Source organism: Ursus maritimus, unplaced genomic scaffold (assembly GCF_017311325.1).
Source record: "Ursus maritimus isolate PB19 unplaced genomic scaffold, ASM1731132v1 scaffold_10, whole genome shotgun sequence".
In the NCBI taxonomy this organism is placed as follows: domain Eukaryota; kingdom Metazoa; phylum Chordata; class Mammalia; order Carnivora; family Ursidae; genus Ursus; species Ursus maritimus.
In genome coordinates this window covers 28,901,167-28,927,808 of record NW_024423344.1, presented here as the reverse complement: position 1 = coordinate 28,927,808, position 26,642 = coordinate 28,901,167, and the positions used below count along the sequence as shown (strand labels likewise).

Here is a 26,642-nt window from a genome sequence, read left to right as displayed (position 1 = left end):
CACAATGTAAGAGGAGATTTATCCATAAATGCAAAGCAATGATCTTACCTGAATGTTGTCATAGAACAGAACATCAGGCACTTTCATTTTCTCACCGGCATTATAGATCGGTGCACTAACAGCCCCAATCCTCAGAGATCCGGATGCTATTTCACCTAAACATTTCACACAGGAGAGAGAATTACTAGTAGCACTGTGCTCAGAGAAGCCAAGTCCAATGCAAACATAATGCAACACAGCACCTTTAATATCTTATAGGCTCATTAAGGAATTTCAATTTAACATCTAAAAGAAGTAAGCTTGAAGGTGGTAATAAAACATCATAGCTCTACATAAAATGCTTAAATGTTCCAAGATAACTAATTTTATACAAAATAATGCATGTTAGCAAACACCATAGAGATAAAATTAGAGAAGAACAACCCCCCCACCAGAAGTCAGTCAAGCCACCTTCATAAGCTTGTTTTGTCAGAGACTATAACACATAAAACAAACCAAATATACATTCAAAAGCTCTGAAGTACTCTGAATATCATTTTGGGGGACCCACCTATTGAAAAACTCCAAGTGAGAACCCCCTAAAATTCTAGTAAAAAAAATATTGATTAATCAACCACCCAAGACCTCTGAAATTACTATTTCCAGGGATGGTCTAGGAGATCTGTATTTTCAAATAAGCACCCCTGTGTTACAGTTATTCTGTGATGATCACTACTGTACTATCTCCTATTTGCTTTAAATAGTTGGTCTAGAATAGAATATGAGTTCCTTACAGCCAGCAAACCCAATAATAAATTTGAAGTCAGGGAACACATCTCATATGCATTCTCTCCATGGTTAATACTCATAACATTAATGGTACTAGTTGTTACAGTAGTACTGATGATCACAACAGGAGCTATCATTTACTGGGGATCTTCTATGCGCCAGATCTCAAACCAGAAGCTTCACTGCTTTCTCATACAATTTCATGTAATTCTCTTAACAATGAGACAAGAACTATGAGGAAGCTAAGGACATAAATAATTTGCTTAAAACCACCCAGCTAACCTGGGCAGAGCTAAAAATAGAACTTAGTATAGCCTAATGTTCTTTCTGCCAAGTGGGGTATGTTTAATCCTTTGACTCCAAATAATACTCCATCCTGTGGAAATGCCTGAGCAAGCAGACAGATTATCATGATGCCTTAAACAACTGACCCATCTACCACTACCCACCCCCCCGCCGCCACCCTTCAAATAAGAAAACTGTCCCTCTGTGCTAAAGCATTCTGAAAGACAAGTGGAGAAGAGCAACATTTGCGTTCTGCAGTACGACGAACGATTTTGAGCTAAAAATAATTAAACTGTCACCCTGTTTAATCCGTGTTGAGTGCTACACATTTGCCAAAGCCCAGGAGACCTCTCCCTCCAATAGATCCTTGCCATTTTCCTTTTATTTACAAGTTCCACAGGGAAGAACACCCATAAGCTGTCACGATGAGAATCTACTATTTATTTACTACCAGCAGGATCTCTGAAATAGACCCAGTATAAAACTGTACAAAGACCAGGATTCTGGCAGGGACTTTACTATATGCTCGTATGTTAAGATGACAAACATCATTTCAGATTCAAGTAGCATCTGATATCGTCTGTGGCTTAGTTTATGGAACACATCTGTTCAGTAGATTTAGGGCTTTAGGACAATTTAATTCACTCATTTAATGTTTATTGTTAAAATTTCAAGCTTGAAAAGGGAAATGCACTCAGAAGATGGTGATGCTTGCACTTCCCTGGGAGAAACCTGCTAGCTGTCTGCTAAGATATCTCATAGGATGGCATTATTTCAGTCCATTCATCAAGGTCCTTAGTCTGGTAGACTCAAAACCTAATTTTGTCCTGCCAACTGACTGCACACCTGAGTCTCAGGAGAATATTAAAGACATATATTCTGATCTACATATAGATTCTGATATATAAACAAGAACTGAAAATATTATAGTGTAATGAAAGCTGCAACTTTCATATCGACCCTATGATACATGGTTGCCATATCAGCATATTATCTGGAGGGAGAACTACACAGAAAGCCAAATCCTTATCGGAAGGTTATTTGGTGAACCTTGTCCCCTGAACAAGGAGAGTGCATTAAATGAATTCTCCTCAAGAGATAAATGGAACCAGATGAGTCAACAGTCTCTTAGGTGCCTTATCCCCTATGCAAGGCTTAGATGGGAACTGCTGACATTGGCCTGTTACCAAGACTGAACAATCTATATTCAGAACAACTCAGTCCATCTTTGGATGTTAAGAGATTCAGTCAAGTACATTATGAATCAATAGGTCCCAGAGCTGTTCTGTCTCTTTGAGCTGGCTCTGCAGACCTGTAGCCAGATCCATCAGTAGGTAAAGTTTTCAATTTTACTCTTAAAAAGTCATCTCATTTCTTTATTTTATTTTTATTTATTTATTTATTTGACAGAGAGAGAGAGACAGCCAGCGAGAGAGGGAACACCAGCACGGGGAGTGGGAGAGGAAGAAGCAGGATCCCAGCGGAGGAGCCTGGTACAGGGCTTGATCTCAGAATGCCGGGATCACGCCCTTAGCCAAAGGCAGACGCTTAATGACTGAGCCACCCAGGTGCCCCCATCTCATTTCTTTAACACCAAATTCCTGTCTCAGTGTTGCCCCAACTATTAAAAACATCTACTACAAAGAGAGCCACAATAAGTCCTTGTTAGAGAGGGGTCCCACATCAGATTTTTGATAGAACAGGTACTTATCTCAAACAGTAGAGAACATTTTGTTGTGCTCTAATTGAAGAATAGGGAACTTCTATAGAAGAGCTGAACTTCCCAAAGTTCAAAATACTTATGGTTATCCAGAAGAAAAGTACCACAAAAGACAATATGAGTGGAAATGGAAAGAGTAAGAAGGCATGAAATAGTACTCTGAATATTATTTTATTTTATACCAGTTTTCTGAACATATCCCACAGGACACTAGTGGTCCTCAAAATGTACATGTTGCACAAAGAAAACAGAATTCTAGATTCTATGGTGAAATATATTTGGAAAAAAAAAAAGGTAAAACCAAATCATGCAAGTTTCTTTATAGCAGGAATTCTCAGAGCCTTGAGTATGTATGTCTGTGTCAATTGTGATTCTTTGGAGGAGGACATGTATCTGGTATGCACTGAAATAAAGGAAATATTCTTTTTTTAAAAGATTTTATTTATTTGAGAGAGAAGGAGAGAGCATGCGTGCACACGCACAGGGGGGAGGGGTAGTGGGAGAGGGGAAGCAGACTCTCCGCTAAGCAGGGATAATCCCAGGACCCAGAGATCACAACCTGAGCTGAAGGCAGATGCTTAACTAACTGAGCCACCCAGGTGCCCCGAAATAAAGGAAATATTCTAAGATTTAATTTATAAGTGGATTTCAATTTAAAAATAAATAAATAAAAGATTCATTTCTTCAACGCAATACATAAAGTAGATGGTAAACAAGACCACTTTTTACTGAAATTAAAATAATAAATAATATAAATGTTTGATAATTATTATTTCACTTAAAAAAGAAACAAGTAAATACTTACATCTGTAGTCCTCCAGTTCTGGTTCCTGATGATTATCAGTACTTATTTCTATTGCAGCATCTGCCAGGTTTTTTTCTAATGCCGACCTTGCAAGGCTTGGTAAGAACCTGGTGGGGTGGGGAGAACAGAATGATAAAGTCAAAGCTTTCTGTGATTCCTAACTATCTTTTGGCAGCTACACCCACAAACTCTCCCTCTCTCTCTCCTTCTTCCTCTCTCTCTATCTCAAGACAACCAATTAAGGAAGCTCAGTCTTGAGCTATGAAATCCAAATAATAAAAAATGTTGAAATAAATATAAACTTCAAGTACCTGTGAAGATGAATATGTTTGATCTCCTTTAATAAAACTTACATGTAATTAGCAGTATTCATGTATATACATTTTACAGGACAAGACTTAAAATGACTTGCTTTTTAAAATGGATTTAGTATATGTACCTCATAAATCTTGTTTAACTGTTTAACTGGATTATCAAATTTTCTTAAATAGATAAAATAACCCTTTAACAAGCTCCAACTTGGCAATCAGAAATTCAAATTAGTGGAAGTAGATTAATGATGTCTACTTTCTAACACAAATTATTCAATTTAGCGTTATACAGCTTGGTCTTTCCTTCCATTTAAAAAGTATACCTACTTGTCTGTTCTACATGTATGTTGTCAAAGCAACAATCTGGTGAATGACAGAGGCACTCTTCATCTACAAATAGACTGTATGAACATCAGGGGCTGAGATCATGAAAATGGAGTTTCCCACCCACACCAATAAAGTTGTATCTGGAATTTATGATCCCAACTGAGCACACAGAAATGATTTTTAACTTATTACCTGTGCTATACTACTATAAACTAACCACTATGTGCCACGATATCCCATATAAACATACTAAGAATATCACACTTCTTAGGTTTTCCATAGCTCTAAATCCTTCGTGGTGGTTCCCGCAGCCCTGAGTATAAGCTCTAATACGAGAGATGCTGGTGTGAGCGAGAAGGCAAAAGAATGAGCATGTGAGGAACTGATGGATTTCCTGTCTCTGTGACAGAATTCACATAGCTGACCCTATCTCCCACTTACCTCCTCATTTTGGTTCCAGGCTATGATGGGGGGATTTATATTACTCCAGGTCAGCAGCTCATCCGTTCAACATCAGGTAAGACTTACTGTCATTCATCTCTGACCTTTCATCATAGTTCTTAGATTGTTGCCTTGTTTAAAACCAAGGCTTCATTTTATCTCTCAGACCCAATAACTGGGCTTTTATCTTGTTTCCTGAGCCCTTGTGTTGGCGCCATGCCCGCCCGACCTGCCTCTCTCCACTGTACCATAAACCAGAGTCTGGCCTGGTGACATTATGCTCTGCAGCTGCATCTCCATTACTTCCTGTCAGACTACCTTGATTGACAATAAACCACTTTCAAGCTTAGACTGTGTGCTATTCCCAGAAACCCCTCACATCTATATAGTCTGCTCTCAATACATCCTCATTTGCCCCCGTCCTGGAACATTTCTAGATTGCCTTCCAAAGCCTGTAGAGAACTGAAAAAAAGGCACGTATGCCTCCCTTCCAATGTCAGTGACAGACACTGCTTGCCAATATGATACTCTTTCCTACTGATATTGAACATGTTTCAGATTTATTTTCAACCTCACATCCAGACAGCACTACCAAATAATCAGAGGTACTATGGAAGTTGAAATAAATTTACCTCGAGAATTTACATTTTAAAAGATACTGACTCACCCTACAAATGACGAGAAAGTATGTCAGGTACTATGAGGTCGACCTTAATTTTTTCTAGATTTCAATTTTTTCTAGTTAATGGCTTCTTTTCCCACTGTTCACTGATATTGTCTACTTGCTTTTTCCTCTCCTTCTGTGGCCTTTTGTAAAATGAGTGCGTAAATGAATGAAATATCACTCTGTCTATCCTACTTTCCTGGAATAAAAGCAAATACATATCCTACTGTAAAGTTTTCAAGGGCATTTACCATCCCGAGCATCACAGTGCCTTTTGAAAATCATTATCATCATTACATTCATTTACTACCAGCAAAAATAGAATTGGAGGGTTTCCAGTCTCTATGGTCTTGGTTGTAACAAAAAACTAAAGAAAGATTCAACCACATTATGGGAAACACAGAAGTAGTTACCTTAGGCTAACTCAAATAACTGTGTCATTGTCACAGAAGTGAGATACGATCTTAGGAATAAAGAGTAAGATAGGAACTGTCAGGATGATAGCATGAGAAGTTAGAGTAAGGATAGAGGATGCTCCCAAATTACCAGGGCAGGAAAGACGGTGTTGCTATTAGTAGTAAGAGTAGGAGAAAAAGACTGCAGGTCTCAGGGGTTATCAGACAGTCTTTGGCTTCTATTTAGAGTGTGTAATTAATTAATTGATACCTATGATTTTAAATTTTAAGTTTATAAACAGCACTGGAATATTTAAGATAGCTTATGGCTCATCCTATTTATAAAGTTAGTTTATTATATTTGTGAGTAATTTACTTTTCCGGGAAGGTTTTATTTGTTAATTCAGACATGTGAAGTACTTAAAAGAAAATAGGGCATATAAAATTTATTAACAAATTTCAAGTATTTGAAGATACTTCATTTAACCAAGATATCTGGAAGATAAATGGAATCAAACATTTTTCAAAGGCCCATAAAAATAATTCAGATCAGCTAGACTTACAGAGTAAGTTGAATAACAGAAAAACCTAAAGAAGATCTAGGTTTCTGAAATTATAGCCTTAAAACACTGAACGGCAATTTTTTTTTAAAGTAGATGTCATTCATTTTATGTCACAAGGGAATTCTTAAAAAATATTGTATGCAAACTAAGTTTCTGGTGAATGGGAAAATTTCCCATTACTTCAATGTCAGAAACAGTTAATCTTCATTTCTAATTCTTATAGCTCTGCCTCAAATTTCTATGCTAAAGGATCATCACCCCAACATTTTCTATAAGTAAATACTGTAATGGAATGCAAAATACTTGAGTGGAATAGAACTCTTATTATAGGAACTTCTAGTTAATGCTTCCATAATAAAAGAACTTTTGGAACATAAAATATCTGGTAACTTCCTAATCTTGTAGTATCTTCCTTGCCCTTGGTTTCTTAGGTTTTCAACTATCCAGAAAATGAATTACGCATCTAGCTCGAAGACTTGGTGTACATATTTTAGAGATGAGGATGAGGTACTAGGGAATCATTCCCTCAGATGAAGAAATGTTCCAGTATGAACTCAACTGGCAATAAACAAATAACACATAAATGAAAAGTATTTTAAAATTAAATTAATAAGACTTTTAAAAGCTAAGCCAATATTCAATAAATTTAATGTTGAACAAATTTACACTAGAAGATTTCTTTTGATTTAGTTTGCTAAATAATAGACTTCATAAATATATCAATTAAAAAAAAACTTCTGTGAAATTCAATTTCTTTTCATTGCTTCAATATGGAATGAGGTCATTAAAAAAAGAAAAAAGAAATTTATGCACCAATAAGATTTTTTCCGCTTTCTGTGATTGTGCTATCATGAATAGAAGGTTAGTAAAAAAGGTTTTTGAGTTTGTAGGTTTGCTAAAGTCAACAGATAATGCATAAACAAGATAGCTGTTTCACTTTTTGCAAAGTGTAATAGGGTGGTAACAAAACAGAATTTAACGTGGTCAGTTGATAACACTGGAAAAGTTAGCTATTTAATTCAGTGAAATATTTATGAGTTTGAAAGGAAGTAATTTTAAGTTTTTTAATTTTTTTAAACTATGAAATATTTTAAGCATACAGAAAACTACAGAGACTATTAAGCATTCTATTAATCTCTTTCCATACCAGGAGGTAATTCTCACCCTGAAACTGGTGTGTATTTCTCCTGTCCATATTTTTATTCTGAGATATATATATATTCATATATATAATATATGATATATTATATATATATTCTGATATATAATATATATATATTTTATTCTGATATATATATATAAGTTAAAAATATATTTCATTGGGGCGCCTGGTGTCTCAGTCAGTTAAGCATCTGCCTCTGGCTCAGGTCACAATCCTAGGGTCCTGGGATTGAGCCTGCATCGGGCTCCCTGCTCAGCGGGGAGTCTGCTTCTCCCTCTCCCTTTGCCCCACCCCCCCACTTGTGCTCTGTTTCTCGCTTTCTCCTTCTCAAATAAATAAATAAAATCTTAAAAAATATATATATATATATGTTGCATTTTTGTTGTATTTAACATTTCTATAAATGGCAATGTATACCAAATATCCTCTTGCAAATTGCTTTTTTTCCTACTTGATATTAAACTATCATGATTGATACATACAGATCTACTTCATTTTAATGACTGTTTAGTATCACATTATATAATTTGTCAATTTATATATTCATTCCCTACTGAGGGACAGGTAGGTTGTTTCAATTTTTCATTGTTACAAACAATGATGCAATCAACATTCTTACACATGCTTCCTTATCCATTCATTTAAGTCTCTTTCTGAGGTAATATCAAGAAATAGAATTGTCAAATCAAAGAGTATTAATATACTTAGGCATAGAGATACTGTGACATAACCCCAAAGTGATGAGACTTCCATTTCAACAGCAGTAATACAATTCCATTTTCTTTTATTCACAAAAAATGTTAATTTTTATAGGTAAAAATTATAAAAGTATGAAACGATAGCTGATTATTGTTTTAAATCTCATTTCCCTGATTAATGATGAAGTTGAGCATCTTTTCAAATGTGTGCTGGTCACCTGAATTAACTTCCATGAATGCCTATTCATCCTTTGCCCATTTAGGGTTGATTCTTTCACCTCAATAATTTGTATACCTGATAGTCCCTGAATACTAATCCATCTGTGATTACAAATCTTATCAAACATCTCTTAGTTTGTAGAGTAGCTTATAGTGTTTCTGTCGTATATCTGGATTTTACTTTTTTGTATGGGATAAAATGGATATTTTTTATTTTAAATCATTTATTGACAAGTCCATCCATTCCCACACATGATTTATAATGCTAATTTTGATAAATACTAACTTCCTACAGATGTGTGGGTCTGTTTCCAGTCTCTGTAGTCTATTCTAATAGTCTATTTGTCTTTCCTTGCACCAACATCGTACTGTAACAATGAATATAGCTTTATAGTGGATCCTGGTATCTGACAGAAAAAGTACAATTCCTTAATCTTCCTCAAAATTTCCTTTGCTATTATTTCCATGCCAATTTTGAAATCAGCTTGTCAAATTCTATAAAACGTTAGTAGCATTTGATTAGATCATATCTATATAAAATCTGGAGTAAAATAGCTTTACAAGACTGAAGCTTCCCTTCCATGAACTTGGTATAGCTTCCCCTTTAAGTCCTTTACAGATTTCAATAAAGACTTCTGCTTTTCTCCATAAAAGTATTACATGTCATTAGATTTACTCTTAGGTGCTCAAAGCTTTCTACTACTATTTTTAACGGGATTATTTTGAAAAATTAGACTTCCTCAATTGATTTTTAGTGGAATATAGGAATGTCACTGATTTGGTTCTATAAGTAATCTCACTAAACTCTATTTTTTTCTAATGACTTATATATAGTTTCTCTTGAAGGTTTTATGTAGTCAATCAGATAACTTTGGGCAAATGCGCTGGCTAAAAGTACAAAAAGGGGACATTCTTGTTCTGTTCCTAACTCTAAGGGAAATACGAGTATTTTATCATAAAGATGTTTGTTCTAAATTTTTTGTAATACCCCTTATCAGATTGAAGAATTTTCCTTCTCTTTATGGTACTAAGAATACTCCTAGTCTTTTAAGAACTTAGTTTGTTTTTAAGCTTGGTTGTTGGGTTTTATCAAATCCTTTTTATTTTTTTTAAAAATATTTTTTCTAATATGTTAATATAGTGAACTAAAAAACAAAATATTAAACTTTCTTTGTATTCCTGAAATAATTTAAAATTGCTCATGATTTAAAATATATATATATAGTTGGATTATTTCATGATTTATAATTTTCCTTTCATACATTATTCTTGTCTGGTTGAGGTATCAAAATTATACCAGACTCAAAGTGAATTGCTGTTTTCACTATTTGTCTATTCTTTGGAACAGTCTGTAGAATGCGTTGGGTATGATTATTTCACTCTAATATCCAAAGTATTATTTCCCCTTAGGCTCCAAAACTGTTTACGTTGTTTAGTATTGACTATTTATTTCTATTAAGACACATCTATACCCAAGTTCTGACTAAGAAAATACTGGGTAGGTAATGAATCTATCTCTTTGTCTATATTTTTTTCAGTTCATGATCCTGAAAAATAAGCAATTGAAGTTCTTTTTTTCTAGTTTACATTTGGAAGCCTAATATTTTTCTACTTAAAAGAAAATTATTTCTCATAATTATCAGTTTTCTAAAAAATTACTCTAAAGACACTGGAAGGGAGCCTCATTTTAGCTGGAGAGAGAACAAATTTAAGTTGCAACACAGGAAGCTTACTTTCACTATAGGAAAAACTGTCAGCTAAACTGGAGGTTGATAGAGGGCAATTACAGATTCTCCTAAGCTGAAAATAGGTTCTTTTAATTCCTTTTTTATATCAAGGAACGAATGGACAATAGTCATAGCCACCACAAAAATAATTGCCAGATCACATGAGAAGAGTCTAAAAGAAATCTCTGGGCTTCTTGGGCATTGTTATTTATTATTCTTTATTTTTTAAAAGATTATTGATTCATCTGAGAGAGAGAAAGTGAGATCATGAGCATGAGCACGAGCAGTGGGGAGGGGCAGAGGGAGAGGGAGAAGCAGACTCCCCACTGAGCAGGGAGCCAGATGTGGGGCTCCATTCCAGGACCCTAGGATGACCTGAGCTGAAGGCAGACATTTAACTGACTGAGCCACCCAGGCGCTGCCCCCCCTTTTTTTATTCCCTTTTAAAACAGTTTCATGCAAGTGTGATTTTGTAAGAAAATTCTATAAGCCAATATTTTATAATAATTTCCAAACAATTATAAAAAATATTAGCGTAGACTGAAAAGATATTCATTTTGTTAAATTTACGCAACAGGACAGTACTATCAAGCATGGAAAGTTCCAATGTTAATTTGGGAGGTGCTCAGTGTAATGTTGAAGAGCACTAGCTCAGAGGTCACACAAACCAGCACTCAAACCCCAAACCCACTTTTACTTATTTACTACTCTCTAACTTAAGCAAGTGACTTAAATAGTTTTCTCATCTACAAAATATCCCTTTAAATTGCTATTATGCCTAAGTAGGATAAAATAGGTTCTAACTGAACGTTGAGGTTGAAATAGCTACATATTTAAGCAATACTTTCTCCAGACCTGTGGATACTATTAATTAAACATATGTTACTGTTTTAGCAAAGACCCAGAAACTTGAATTCAGTGAGAAAGGGGAACATGGTTACCTGGAAAGGCAGGCTTTAGTAACTGCACCGTGAAGATTTTCATTAGGGTACTGTGATAGCCGACGAGAAATCCGCAACAGCTGTCTGGTAGAAAATGATGCTGCCAGGGACTGTGCCTATCAAAAGGCAAAGACAGCCTGTTAAGAGTCTTGTTTGAACTTGCTGAGAGTCCCTTCAGATGGTTATCAAAGCAGAATTCACTATTCCTGAAGGACAAGGCCAAACTTCAAATACATATATACTGTTAATGAATTACGAATAAAAATAAATGAAAACCAATTTACACTGAAGGCATCTTTAAAGACAGTTTTTTTAAAATAATCTATAAAAAGGGTTTAACAGTTAAATTTAATAAAAGCGTTTTCATTGTGCTAAGTGCTGTGCATACATGTTTTCGGGGTGGAGGGGAGAAGAGGGTGGACGGAGGAAAGATGTTATGTAATACAGGCCACACCTGACTTACAAATAGCTTTTATGTACAATTAACTATCTGTTCTTTTTTTCCCTGCCTACACAAAGCTGAACTGCTCAGATAGCCTGAAATGTTTAGAGCTTTAGGTAAATCTAAGGCTTCTGAAATGGAGAAAAGGAATTGTAGACAATTTAGGTTGCTGACCACAGAGGTGTCAACCAGTTTGTCTCTTGGGTGGCAGCTTGCAGTCTGAAATCCTTCCCTCATACAGCCAGAAGAATTTCACTTTGTTTTCTTATTCTTCAAAAACCCCCGGAAATCCCATTAATAGAGCTGCTAGTATAAAACTCAGGATATGTGAGTACCAGTAAATATTTGTTAATGTGATTTTGAAATTATCTTAGTGGGCAGTGTAATGAAATGACTGATAAAAGTTTATCAGCTTTGGAATCAGACAAATCAGGCTCTCATGTATTAGCTTTGTGGATTATGCAACATCTTCAAGCCTTGGTTTTCTCATCTTTAAGTTGGTGACAATAATGCCTTCACCTTTAAGGTTGTTATGAGGGTTAGTATCCACAGTCTATAAAGAACTTACCAAACTCAACACCTAAAAAATAAATAATCCAGTTAAAAAATAGGCAGAAGACATGAATAGACATTTTTCCCAAAGAAGACATCCAGCTGGCTAGCAGATACACGAAAAAATGCTCAACATCACTCATCATCAGGGAAATACAAATCAAAATCACGATGAGATAGCACCTCACACGTGTCAGAATGGCTAAAATTAACACAGAAAACAACAACTACTTTCGGGTATGCAGAGAAAGGGGAACCCTCTTATACTATGGTGGGAATGCAAACTGCTGCAGACACTGGAAAACAGTATGAAGGTTCCTCAAAAAGTTAAAAATAGAACTACTCTCCAATCCAGCAATTGCACTACTAGATATTACCCAAAGGATACAAAAATCCTGATTCGAAGGGGCACATGCACCCTGATGTTTATAGCGTCATCATCAACAATAGCCAAATTATGGTAAGAGCCCAAATATCCACTGACTGATGAATGGATAAAGAAGATGTGGTGTCTATATATATAATGGAATATTACTCAGCCATAAAAAAGAATGAAATCTTGCCATTTGCAGTGACATGGATGGAGCTAGAGAATATTATGCAAAATAAGTCAGAGAAAGACAAATACCATATGATTTCACTCATATGTGGAATGTAAGAAACAAAACAGGTGAACATAGTGGAAAAAAAAGAGAGGCAAACCAGAAAACAGACTCTTAACTATAGAGAACAAACTGAGAGTTGCTGGAGGGGAGGTGGATGGAGGATGGATAAATCGGTGATGGGGATTAAGGAGGGCACTTGTGATGAACACTGGGCATTGTATATAAGTGATGAATCACTAAATTCCACACCTGAAACTAATATTGCACTGTATATTAATTCACTGGAATTAAAATAAAAACTTGAAACTAGAAAAAAGGAGAGAGAAAAGAAAATTGTTCTAAAGCACTTAGTAGAGGTCAGACATGAGTACTCAACAAATGTCAGCAATTATTGTTAAAAGTCAGCCTTTTCAAAATGAAAAAAAATCTCACATAGGAAGGGGATGTGACCTGCACTTTAGTATGAATTTAATGCATCGGATTATTACTGGATTAATTCCTAGTTTAGATCAGCAGCATTAGGAGACAGTAGTTCTAACTGAAAACCAGGAGACAGAAGAACTTCTGAAGCAACTAGCCCTTTAGGAGGGCAGAAGAGGCCAGGGTAAAATGTCACGGGGGTGACGGGGGCAATACAGTGGCCCTGAGCCCCTAAGGGAACACACAGGAGGACTCCATGAAGTTAGCAGAGGCTTCAGGATGGATAGTGGGAGGGTGCCAAGACGCCAGAGCCATACTGCACACTGGCTTGTTTCAGCATTTCGCTTAAGGTGATCTTGGTAGGTCCCAAGGAAGAACAAAGCGCAGGGATTTCCCCTCCTGTGTGTATTTTGCAGCTCCATGAGATGCTGGTGCACTGTGATTAGTATTTCATCTCAGCTACAACATAGGTTAAATGGTCCTTTGGGAACTAGGTTGGGAGCATGATCGCCATTTATGCTGTATCCCTTTTTCTATTGAAAAACACATTCTATGTCTCAAAGAACTCATTTATAAGCAAACATTTGGTTCATCCTTGTTTTCAACAAATTTGCATTCTAGACATGGAGACAATATTTAAATATAAGAAAGCATAAATTGCAATTCAAAATAGCATATAATCTAATGCCAAAATAAGTGAAGCACTTGACAACTGCTAGAGGGGCTTAAAATTAAAATGTTCAAGTGGGCACAAGAAATGCTATGAACAAAGGCATGAGAGCAAAAGGAACAGATATAGATGCAGAAATGTGAGGAAGCCAGCCCAGCTTTACCAGAGGGTCTTGGTGGAAAACTTGCTCCTAGGTAACAAAGACCTGGCACTGACACTTGGAGGAGTTTGGCCTTACTCCTAAAGGCAACGGGACTTTGTTATGTGCAAAGTGGTAATATGAGTTTTGAAAGATTAGTCTGGTAGTAGCATGCAAAGTAGCTGAAGGACAGAGAGAACTGAGACAGGAAACAGAAAGCTACTGCAATGATCTGTCTATAAAACGATAAGGTACAGTAAGGTTACTGGCAAAAAAGAGTAGAGATATTTCAGAGAACTTGGCCCTTGATGGATATGAGAAAGAAGGGAGGGGAGAATTGAGGAAAAGGTTATTTGAGCCAGTATGATTTAAAGTATCAGAAGCTAAATAGGATTCAGCAATTCCCATTCTGAATATGTGGGCCCACAAATAATTCCTATTTTAATAATGGAAAATGTTTGACAAATGACTCCAACCTGAGGATTCTCATGAGAAGAGTCCCAATAAACCATACAATAATTTCCTTGCGTACACTATTCTAGCCTCATCCAAGAACGACACCGAATTCAGCCTTCACATTTCATTCCAGTGATCAGTAAGGACATCTCGTTATTTGAAAAATACCAGCTTTCTCAGTTGCTAATACCGAAATGCTTTATGATAATATCCAGTATTAAAAAAAAATCATAACAAAGCTTTATGTTAAGCCGTTTAAGTGTTGAATAAAGGGTTTGCTTATTTCTGCTCTCACGTTATCAATTAAAAATTGAGAACGCACTTTACTTAAAAAATTCCTAATGTGTTTAACGTTTATAACATTAAATTTCTAACTGCAGTTTTATCTTGCAAAAAAGACTGTGAGGATATGAGCACATTCCCTTAGTTACCATGGTTATGGAGTTTAAGAGCACAGCTCAAGGGGTTTTTTGTATTAACATCATTAATAATATAATTCAGCTTAAAAATATGAAGGATCTGATCAGAAATTTTTTTCAGTAAATTTTCTTTCTCCTCTTAAAGTTATTTCTTTTAGGAAAATATACTGTTCTTAGGGAGAGAAAACTCTAGGGACAATGTGTTAATAAATTAGTAATTAATCAATCACTTTATTCATTCATCCATCAAACATTTGTTAAGTGTCTCTTAGGGGCCTGGCACCAGGCTGGAAAACGAGAAAGAAGAATAAACCACACTGTGTTCAAGGGGTTCAAATACTAACTGAGGAGATGAAAATAAACTTGTGATACAGCCACGGCAGGTCGGTAGCAGAATCGTACGTCAAGTGTCACGAGAGCAGGTTGGAGGTAGAGGTTCCTTCTGTCTGAGGCTGAGACAGACCTGACAGGGGCCAGGGAGAAAGCGCATTCTGGCGTCCCCAGAAGCGGAGGCATCTGGGTATGTGCTGGGCTTAGCAAGCAGGAAGAAGGGAAGTGCGGGAGGGCCGAGGGTGCTTCAGGAGAAGCTGGAGGAAGTGAGGCTAGGAAGGCCTCAGTCAGACGGAACTGGGCGGGCATGCTTATTTAGCAGGCTGTCCTTCAGTCTGTAAGCGAAGAATTCATCCCTTAACAGTGTAATGAGGGGGAAGAACTTAGGAGCTGGATTTGGGAAAGGCCGCTCCAGGGATACTACGGATGAGTCATTCATTCATTTACTTAACAGACAGTTGTTGAGCGTCTACTACATAGCAGGCAAAACTCCAGATGCTGCGGATGCGGCGGGGACCAAACAAAACCCCCTGCTATCCTGGAACTTAAATTTGAGTGAGGGAAAATAGGCAGTTAAAAAAAGTGAGTAAAGGATGTATTATATCGAAGGATAATAAGCCTTATGAAGAACTTTAAAGCAGAAAAAGAGAGAAGAATGAAATGGGGGTGGGGGAATGTGAATCTAAATGGAGTGCTTCAGGTAGGCCTTGCTGAAAAGGGGACATCTGAGCAAATTCAAACGGGGGAGGGGGCAAACCTGCAGTTATCTGGGGAAGAACAACCTAGGCAGAGGAAACACTGAGTGCCAAGGGCCCTGAGGCAGACATGAGTGGGTTCAAGGAACAAGAAAGAGAATGGTGTAGCTGAAAAGAACACAAAAGAAAAGTAAAGGACAGATTGGAGACGAGGTTATTAATCCCAGGGATTATTAATAGGGGGTCTGTGATAACTGGAAAATGGTCCCCTCCCCAAAGATACCCACATCCTAATCTATGAATTTTACCTCATATGGCAAAGTTAACTCTGCAGACCACATTAAACGTTTTTGGGATGAAGAGATTATCCTGGATTATTGGGGCAGCCCCTAAATGCAATCACACATATCCTTGTAAAAGGGAGGCATCGAGAGGTCTGAACAGACACACTGAAGAGAAGGTGAAGTGAAGATGGAGGTAGAGATTAAGATAATGAGGCCACAAGTCAAGGAATGCTGGCAGCCACTGGAACCTGGAAAAGGCAAGGGACAGATTCTCCCCTTGAGCCCCTGAGGGAGTGCTGAGGATACCTCGGCTTCGATGAAACAGTAATACGCATTCCAAACTTTTGGCATCCAGAACGGTGAAAAAATAAATTTGTTGTTATAAGCCAGCAGTTTATGGTAATTTGTTACAACAGGCCCAGGAAAGTAATCCAGGGCCACATGAGGAATGCACTGTTGGTGGTGAGGGCAGTCAAAAGGGCAATGTTCCAGGAGAAAGATTATGAAACCAAATACTAGGACAATTACTGGCAATAGGTACGAGAATGGATGAGACATCATGATGTTAAATTGATGAGATTTGCTTTCAGGTTAAGTGGAGATCACAGGAAAGCAAGGAGACAGATTATTAACACAGCCAGAAAATTAAATAAGAAATACCAATAGATTTAAAGGGGAAGGACAGTTTAGTGGTACAAGGCATGTTGGATTTACAGCAATCCCAGTATCCAGCCGGGAGGGGAAAGAAACTATCATTTATTAACCAGCCACTAAGGAAGAGATTTTTCACACACGTTTTCATGTTTAATCATCACAACCTCCTTATGAAGTAGATGGCACGTCCCATTTTAGAGATGAGAACACTGAGATTCAGAGTTAGTGACAGCCCTTGATCCTTCTAACATATGCAGTGGTTTCTAACTTTTTAAACATCAAGTTCCTCTTTTTTATTCCCCATGTGCCTTGTGTTTTAAAAGACTCTGCTTACCAAACTGCACTTATTAAAGAATTAGTTCTTTATTTTTTGCTATCCAAATGCATGTATAATCACCAATCATGCTTCAGATGGGCATGATATAACCAGGCTTCAGTATTAAAATTCCAGCTCAAAGCAAGTAACATTTTCGTTAGTCCTTTTATCCCTTTGTACGCAAATATGTAATTTGCCTTGGTCTTTTTAAAATATTAATTATTGCTTGAAAACCTCAGGTTGAAAAATAACCTTTTCATTTCACTCCCGATAGAGCATGAATTATATTGAGCGTATTGGACTTTTGACAACAGGGGAAAATTTTTGTTATAGTGCAAAAGTGTTTTCACCTGTGAATGCTAAAATAAAAGTTATGCAAGGAATTTTAAAAAGGGTGGGAGGGCAGGGTATGCCACCCCAAAATATGCCATTTTGACATATTTATTAGTTTGAATTAAAGTTACTTAAGAAAAAGCCAGTACAAGAAGGACATTCTGACCCTCCTCCGTCCCCCAAAAACAGGAAATAAATCTTCCCTCTGAAAGATACCCTTTCTGTCCCAGGAGGGTAGAAGGCATCCTTATTGCTAGCAATAGGGAACACAGGACCAAGATGGTAATATAAACGAAACTGGTTACCTCGTCACTAATTTACTACCTCAAACCCAAACTTCTTTGTTTTGCCAATTCTTTACAAATTTAATGTTTATCTAAAAGGTATAAAAGCTGTCTGCTTTGGTCACTGCTTTAAGACTACTGTTTTTATGGGGCCCCTGTACATACAGAATTAAATTGGGTTTTCTCCTGTTAGTCTGCCTCATGTGAATGTAATCCTTAGGCCAGCAAGAGAACCTAGAAGGAAGGAAGGAGAAAGTTTTCTGCCTCTACGCCATCCCAGGATGGAAACACAATTAGAAACAGAGAAACAATAAGAAAAGAGGAGTTAGGAGCTGAAGAGAAAGATGTCATTAACAGAAGTCACACTTGAAGCCTTGAGACTAGATGAGATTGCTCAGCACAGGAGATCGGGGGCCTGAACTGAACCCCCAGATCACCAAGCTCTAAAGCTAGTTTTCTTTATGAGACCAGCCATGAGTAGCTGGAGTCAATGTTCAAATCACTGAAAGAGTAAAATATATGCACAGGGCAAAGCACAGCATAAGAGATAAAAATACCAGCTTGAAAAATAGATCTTAAAGCATTAAACTCTGAGAACATAAAGCAGCAGCATGTCAACAACAAAAAATCCTATGGGAAAAAGCCCAGACTTACCGTGGGATCCTGTGTCTCTCTGAGTTTGTGTGTAAATGATAACAATCTGTCCAAAGCTTCCTGAGGTATATTTGGGACCTATGTTATGACAGAATTAAGAAAAGACAGAAAGAGTAAGTGGGGATATCTGATCAATCAACCAGAAATTCTGGCTACTCGGCAAACAATATCAGAATTATATTTTTAGGAAGTCCCTGGTGATAGGTAACATGTTTAACTCCTCAATAAATTTGCTTATGCATTTTCTCAGGGAACACTTCCGCCTCTGCTTTCTCTTTAACAATCACGTAGTTAAAACCAAGCCACTCTTCATTTACAATTCCATCACCAGGATAAAACTGAAAGGAGCCTCTAACTCAATTAAAAACCGGCATAAAGTGTACCCATAAAAAAGCTTTTCATAATTATTTCCCTGTTTGTTAGCTTCCGCATGATTTTTTTAACTCCTAATTTAGGCATTTTTTCTTACTAAAACCAAACTCCTTCACTTAGTAGTAATCTACCAAACCAACTAGGTATCCTGCAACAAAGAATGGATGCTCACGCTGTTCATTTTTTCAAGGACTTTGAAACCACATACCTAAGGGTAGTAATCAGCTTATCAATGCATTCTGAAGAACAGTTGCCTAAATAACACATGCTGGTTGCTTGAACTGTAACACTGTTAATCTAATTAAATACTTAACTGAATTAAATTATGAGAAATTAAACTGAAACAATGACATATTTTATAATTTTAATTTAAAAAGATCAGAGAGATGTTAGAACAATGGTATAATGTAACCACTTCAGAAGTAAACCGCTCAGGGTTTCTTTGTTCATTTACGTGACCAGGACTTGAAAATTCTACATTCTTTTCAGTACATATTTTATCTCATTCATTCTTTAAATTAAATCCTGTGATATAAGAAGCAGTATTATCCCCAACTTCAGATGAAGGAACTATGGTTGAGTAATTTACCTAAGATCTGGAAGCTGATATGGAGTGGATTTGGCATTTATTTTTTTTTTTTAAGATTTTATTTATTTATTTGGCAGAGAGAAAGAGAGGAACACAAGCAGGGAGAGTAGAAGAGGGCGAAGCAGGCTTCCCGCTGAGCAGGGAGCCCAATGTGGGACTCGATCCCAGAACCCTGGGATCATGACCTGAGCTGAAGGCAGATGCTTAAAGACTGAGCCACCCAGACCCCAGATTTGGCATTTAAAAATAAGTTGTTTGACTTGAAAGCCTATGCGCTATCCACCACCATGCTCACAAGACCTAAAATTAATCAGCTTGTTCTGGTATTTCAAAGGGGATGAGTGCATTTATGTAAAAAGTTAATTATTTGTGATTGAGAACAACACTGCCCAGCAGAACTTCCTGTGATGATGGAAATGTTCTTTACCTATGCTGTCTAATAGGGTAGCCAAAAGCCCCCATGTGTTTATTGACCACTTGAAATATGACTGAGAAACTGAACTTTTAAAATTTATTGAATGTGCCCGGTGCTACATTGAACAATGTAGTTCTAAAACTCCAAAAGTGTGAAGAACTTTAGTTAAAATAGACATTGAAATAACACAGTATGTATACTGCAAGCCACCAGGTAACTAATCGGGTAAGTATAGGATACATCACAGTACTGAGGGGAACAGGACAGGACGACTTCGTATTTTCTAAAATCTAAGGAACTAAAATATATTTGGCCTCCCTTTATAGTAGGAACTTAAATTAGTCATCTCTGGCTGATTATAGAAGGAGAACGAATCCTAAAACTGCCTCCACATGAGGAAAGTGGAGACAGCTTACATCCACGGTTCTCCAAGTGTGGTCCCCAGATCAGCAGCACGGGCATCACCTAAGAGCTTTAGAAATCCAAATTCTCATGTACCGCCCCGGATCTAGTGACTCAGCAATCTGCATTTTATCAGGCCCTCCAGATGATTCTGAAAATGCTGAAGTGTGAGAACCACTCTATCAGGAAATTTGGGAGTAAATGGGAAGAAGCCAGAAAGGTCCAACTCTGCTGCGACAGGTGTCAGAGCACCTTCAAAAGAGAACAGCTGAGGGGCACCTGGGTGGCTCAGTCCTTAAGGGTCTGCATTCGGCTCAGGTCATGATCCCAGGGTTCCGGGATCAAGCCCCACATTGGGCTCCCTGCTCAGCAGGAAGCTGCTTCTTCCTCTCCCACTCCCCCTGCTTGTGTTCCCTCTCTCGCTGTCAAATAAATTAAAAAATCTTTAAAAAAAAAAAAGATTGAAAGAAAAGGGAACAGCTGAAGGCAACAGGCTAGAGCTAGCCTTACTCTTACCATTTCCTTAATCACTTGAATTTCTTCACTTCTGACAAGTGGTTTCATATAATGGAAAAAGAACATGGTTAAGAATTCTGGTCCCAGCCACTGCTGTGTTGTGCTTCCAATAACCGGGGGTTCTGCCAAGGCAATGATTCTGAAGGAGGGGTGGACAGGAAAAATGGATCTAAAAGGGGAAAAATTAAAACAAATAAACATAAACTTTCATATTACAACTGAGGTCATGGTAGCTAAAGCCTAGGCAACAATATGCCTACTGCTGTTAATATAGTTAAGGCTATTATCCAAAGAACAAGCTTTGAAAAAAATCAGGATGTCCTAAGAACCTATTATTAAAACAGAAAAAGAAGGGCACCTGGGTGGCTCAGTTAGTTAAGGGTCCGACTTTTGATTTCAGCTCAGGTCATGATCTCAGGGTCAAGAGATCGAATCCCACATTGGGCTCTGTGCTGAGTGTGGAATCTGCTTGAGAGTCTCACTCCCCTTCTCCCTCTGCATCTCCTCAACTCACTGCACTCTTCCTTTCTCTCTCTCTCAAATAAATAAATAAACCTTTAAAAAAAGAAAAAAGAATCACCTACTGCTAAAACATGATGTCTTGTTTCCAATGATGATCTCCATCCCTGTACAAACCACTGTCTTGGATATGTTGTTATGCCTCCGTAGTCCCTTGAAACAAAATCCCATCCAGTTCATATTCATTACATAGGTTCCTTTTCTTTATTCAAAATCCTGTCAAAATTTCCTGTCTTGCAAGGAACCCACTCTACATCAATCATAGAAAGACCAAGGAGTATGATCCAGGATGAGAACACTGTTCACAACACAGAAAATTTAAGCAGCATAAGGGGGTGGGTTAAATTTAAAATCTGGATTGACAATAAGAATACTTTAGGTCTTCAAAAGATAGAGAAAATTAAACTTTTATATAATTCACTCTTTTCTCATTTTATAGGAAATACTGTGATTTTTTTAAGTGCTCTCTTTTATAAATCTCTGCTAGGGAATCTGAGGATGTAAATATTTTGGGACACATAGAAGAATAAGGTAAGACTTCCCACCATTTGTGAAATGACTTGAGTATGTTTTAGAGAACAGACTAGACACCTCTTGTGATCTAATCATGTGGTGATACTGTCAGTTCTTATTAATTGCACTCCAAACCCCAGTGGAAATATAACTTTAGAGGGTAATATCACCCTTGCTACGAGAGAGAAAAGATAAAACGCAAACACCTGCCAAAATCTTCACAAAAATAAAAATTTAGGTGCATAACTGGCTATTCACTGGCATTAACTATTATAATAGAACCCAACAGTTAAGTGATTAGGCAGCTAGAATATTAGGAGGTACAATATGTGTGGAGAGAATTAGATAAGTACTCTGAAGATTTAAGATAAGAAAACGCCCTCCCAATAAAACAGGTAGGTCCACTGAGTCCCTGACTACATGATCTGTAATTTTAGAGGCCACAACATAATTTGCAAACCAGGGAAAAGCAATTTTTAGAAATGGTCATATGAAAGGTCTAGAAGTATTCATAAAAGCTACCAGATATAATTTCATTTCTCTAGGTAGGACAAAAAAAAAAATCCTTATTTACAGATATTCAAGCAGGGCATGGGAATGAACTGTCCAGAGGAGTTGTTCTGGGAAAACAGGAAAGAATAACAACATGAGCAGGGTCTGAAAGTCCTGAGGATAGCATGATCACTGAGGACTGCCAGCAATTAGATAGTCACACAAGAGAATCTAGACACAGAAAATTCTATGATCTAAAAGCTAAAAGGGAAGGTTCTTCCATTTTCCACTTCTGCCAGGTGGTTTGCCATATTCCAGAAAACTCAGCTTCAGGGCCCAACAACAGATGTTGGATTCATCCTTGATCCTCCCCTCTTTCCTAGCTGGGACAAAAGAAGGTGGGAGAGACACTGCTGCCTTTTTGTGATTTGACTACACAAAATTAAATCTGCAGATGTAGTTTCTTACTCAAGATAATGAAGGATACTAAATCAGGGAATAAACAAAGCCAAAATCCAACAACACGTAAGCCAAAAGAGGAAGTCCAATTTAAGGATTTAAACCAAAAGATCAGGAAGCAGGTACCACAGCTGAGCTATAAATTTAGGACTAAAAGAGCAATTAACATGAGAATTAGCCACTAGAGAGCAAGCTAGGTGGTTTGAATTTAAATAGGTGATGATCATTGCTTAGCACATACACTGTCTGTGGCTTGCTTTTTGGTATTGATTCTAGCAGGGTACACGAGTAAGCTGGCCCAATTTAAAGAGGGCAGATTCTGCGACAGTTGATGTGTCAGGCAGAGAAGTGTACGCTGACTATAAAAACAGCCAGCAAACTACTGAATAACAGGATAAGGACCGTTGTGTTGCTAGGTCCCCCAAAGGCTTCCTTACATATAAATAGGTCATATGGAAAGTCATTTCCTGATAACGACAGGATCTCCACGTCTGAAAGTTGGAAAGCAGAGGACTCCTGAGGATCTGCCATGTACTTCCAGGTGATTTAATATACTGGCGTGAAATACAAAGGCTGGATAAGTGGTAAATAGTTGAGAATTAGGAAACAAGCACAGTTAAAAGTTAAAAGCAAGGTTAACTTTAATTTTACTAGAATTTAACAACAACGAATAACAAACGAAACTAAAGATATGGCTTAACTTCAGATAAGTAAATATTTCATTAAGATTAAAGATTAAAAAAGCAAAATGCTCTTTTAAAGAAAGATTTCAAAAATAAAAGTATTGAGGTCAGTATGTTTGGGGGCATAAATACAAGTTTTAGAGAGTAAAGCACCTTCCACTGCTTCTCAAAAATAAAAAGGAATGAATTATTGATATACATAACAACATGAAAGATCTCAAAATAATTATGCTGAGTGAAAGAAGCCAGATCAAAAAAAGTATATACTGTGTGATCCCATTTATATAAAGTTCTAGAAAATTCAAGATATATCAAGTAACTGGAAGCAGATTCCTAGGAATGGGAGAGGAGGGTGACAGAGGTCAAGAGAGAGGGATTTCCCAGTGGTCTGAGGACACTTTGTTGGGGGGGGGGGGGCTGTCACAGATGTACTCATTATCTTGACTGTGGTGATAGCTTCATAAGTATATATGAATATCAAAAATTATGAAACTGTACACTTCGAATATTCAGTTTATTATATGTCATTATACCTCAAAAAAGCTATTAATAAAAGAAGAAAGACTTCAATAAAGTCCAATCTTCTGAAGGAAATTAGAGGGCAATTTTATTCAAATGTATATATTAAGGAATTTGAGAGAATGACACAGAAGGTTTTTATAAAGACATTAATCATAAGCCAGAAGAGGACTTTGTAACCGGCCTTCTATACTATTACTAGTGTTCGCATTCTGAACCTACAGGCTGTGCAGTTCTGAATCTACAGCTACGCAGCCCATATTTCACCTTTATTTCCTATGCAACGTAGCAAACTGCATGGACACATTCCTTACTCATCCTTATACCATACAAGGTCTAGAGTGATACTTGGAAGAGAGCAGATTCTGAATAACTAAATAAAGGTATTGCTGTTGTTAAGGGGCATCACTGCAAGAAACTTTTTGAAGACCTTTGATGGCAAGGACAAAAGAAAGGTAATTGATAAGAACTGGGAATAATGGTTTTCCACCCAAAAGCAGAGCAGCTAATCTAAATCTGGTCTTGAATGAGTATGTTAGAGAAAGTGCATCCTCTCTATCAAAAAGATAAAACCAAAACACACAATAGTAATTAGACTTTTCACAGACATGGAGTTTGGAAAAAATGGTTCTTTTTCAAAATCAGAATTTGCTTAAGGCTCTTTGTTTTGAGAATCAAACACAAAGACTCAGGCATAAAATCCTGGATTTATCTTGAATTTTGTTAAAAATTTACATGGCCTAATTTGCCAGCAAAAAGATGCTGAGGTTTCTGGGGAGGCAAGAGAGAATGCTCAGATCCTACCTGTCCTCAAGCATAGGAGTAAGAATAAAAGGGTCAGAGAAGCTAATCAATCAAGGACTACACCCGATGTCCAGTTATGGTTCACCACTGATCAGGAAAAACTGGGAGATTATAAACTATTTTCAATGTTCAATCACAATCAATACAAATAGAATATACAATAAAAATATAAAAACATTAGAACGTATATAATTATAACTGAGACTAGGCCACTAATCTTTATTGCTTCCCTGAGATAACCTTTCTTGGCAAAATAAACAATTAGTAATGCACAGACTCTTGGCCCCCTCATCTATGCTCTGACCAACGGCAGGAAGGGACACACTTAGCAGCCTACAGTATTTGTCCTCCCCCTTCCCCCAAAGAAGTTTTTCTCATCAAAGGAAGCAGTTCTATTTTGGTCCTTATTTCCTGTGAGAAATGCAGGCATGGTGTCTGGTGTGCGTGGCCATCATGCTATTTCTAACCACCATGTCCACTGGATTCTTGGTGTCTTGCAACAAGAGAAGGAAAGTCACTGACATTTCTGACGCCATATCTAAGGGCACATTAGCTACGCAATTACCTGCAAAGAATGCCTGCAGAGGGTTCTGCTCAAGATAAATGATCTTGGTGAAGAATTAGAATAAGGTCAGCAAAGGAGTCAAAAACAGTTGTTTAGAAATTGGGTTTCAGGGGCGCCTGGGTGGCACAGCGGTTAGGCGTCTGCCTTCGGCTCAGGGCGTGATCCCGGCGTTGTGGGATCGAGCCCCACATCAGGCTCTTCCGCCATGAGCCTGCTTCTTCCTCTCCCACTCCCCCTGCTTGTGTTCCCTCTCTCGCTGGCTGTCTCTATCTCTGTCGAATAAATAAATAAAAATCTTTAAAAAAAAAAAAAAAAAAAAGAAATTGGGTTTCACACTATGAAGCTGAAAGGCACCGTAGCCCATTGCTAGGAGCTGTTAATGATGAGACCTTGTGGTATCGGACTTGTCATAAAAGGCAAGGTATTGTTGTTAGTAGGTTCATTAAAGGAAAGCACTACTAGCTCAGAAAGTCATCTAAAACCAGATTAATAGAATTACCTTTACCTTGAGTTTCCTAGAACTTACACAAGTTAAGATTTATTCCGTCGTTCAAACACATTTACTAAGTGGTCTACTGCATGTCAGGTATTGCGACATTCGAGACAAAGAGATGAAGTGTAGAGCAACAAGGTCCTGCAACATTAAAGTCCTACGTTCCAGTCATTTCCGGAGGCCCAACTGCACCCTTGCCTCTCCTTTGACCATGTGAAATACCTATAAATCCCTATGGCAACAATTTAACTTTTTTTTGGTTACTTGCAACGAAAGGAGTCCTGCTAAACATAGATATGAAAACTGGTCCTATCTGAATACAAACAGGTAACAGGTATCAAAATTTACCAAACTGGGTCTAGAGACAAAGAAGCTCTTAAATCTGCTTTCCCTTCATTCTAACTTTGACTTCTTCCTCTATCTCAAAATTCCCCAAGGAAACAAAGTGTTAATAGCTGAGTTTATTAAAGACTTTCAGAAATAATAATCATGTCACTGAACTTTAATTCTGTGCTTAGGTAGAGAAATGAAAGGACAGGTGATTCAGATGATGAGTTTCTAATTCATAGTTCAAATGCTAATGCCAAGAGTGGCATACTAGATATCCACAGCATATAGGATCAACCCATGTTAGATAATGGGTCATATTACTTGTAAGAACAACTCATGAAAAATTAACTTTCTCAATGAGTAAAATTTCCCACTTTATACTACACTATGTCCTTCTGGTCAACCTGTCAGCTCTCTACCTAATAAACACGTTCTGAGAGAAATACTGTCAACTGGCATAAGCTTACTATATTCCATCCTATTATAACCTATTCTAACCCTAACAGAGAACATATTTATTCTTGGAAAGTAAAAAATGGGCACAAAATTAAATCAAGTTTAGCCAGGAAAAGATAAATTTACTAATAATCCATATCATCATAGTGAAGCAGATTCTGTAACATGACTGTTTAACAATGAAATAGAGAAAAACTGTTTACAATCATAAGAAAAGAGTGTGTTTCTCAGGCAAA

At 37.3% G+C, this 26,642-nt stretch overlaps 1 protein-coding gene across 1 annotated transcript in view; it reads right to left on the bottom strand.

Moving 5' to 3' along the window:
- The window catches only part of VWA8 (von Willebrand factor A domain containing 8), a 336,899-nt gene that overhangs the window by 199,920 nt on the left and 110,337 nt on the right, over positions 1-26,642 (bottom strand). Inside the window, exons 15-19 of the mRNA XM_040623208.1 lie at positions 20,574-20,742; positions 18,280-18,357; positions 11,027-11,142; positions 3,579-3,685; positions 49-155 (exon numbers count right to left, since the gene is read on the bottom strand). Coding sequence (XP_040479142.1) covers positions 49-155; positions 3,579-3,685; positions 11,027-11,142; positions 18,280-18,357; positions 20,574-20,742 — 577 coding nt within the window. The remainder of the gene's footprint in view (positions 1-48; positions 156-3,578; positions 3,686-11,026; positions 11,143-18,279; positions 18,358-20,573; positions 20,743-26,642) is intronic.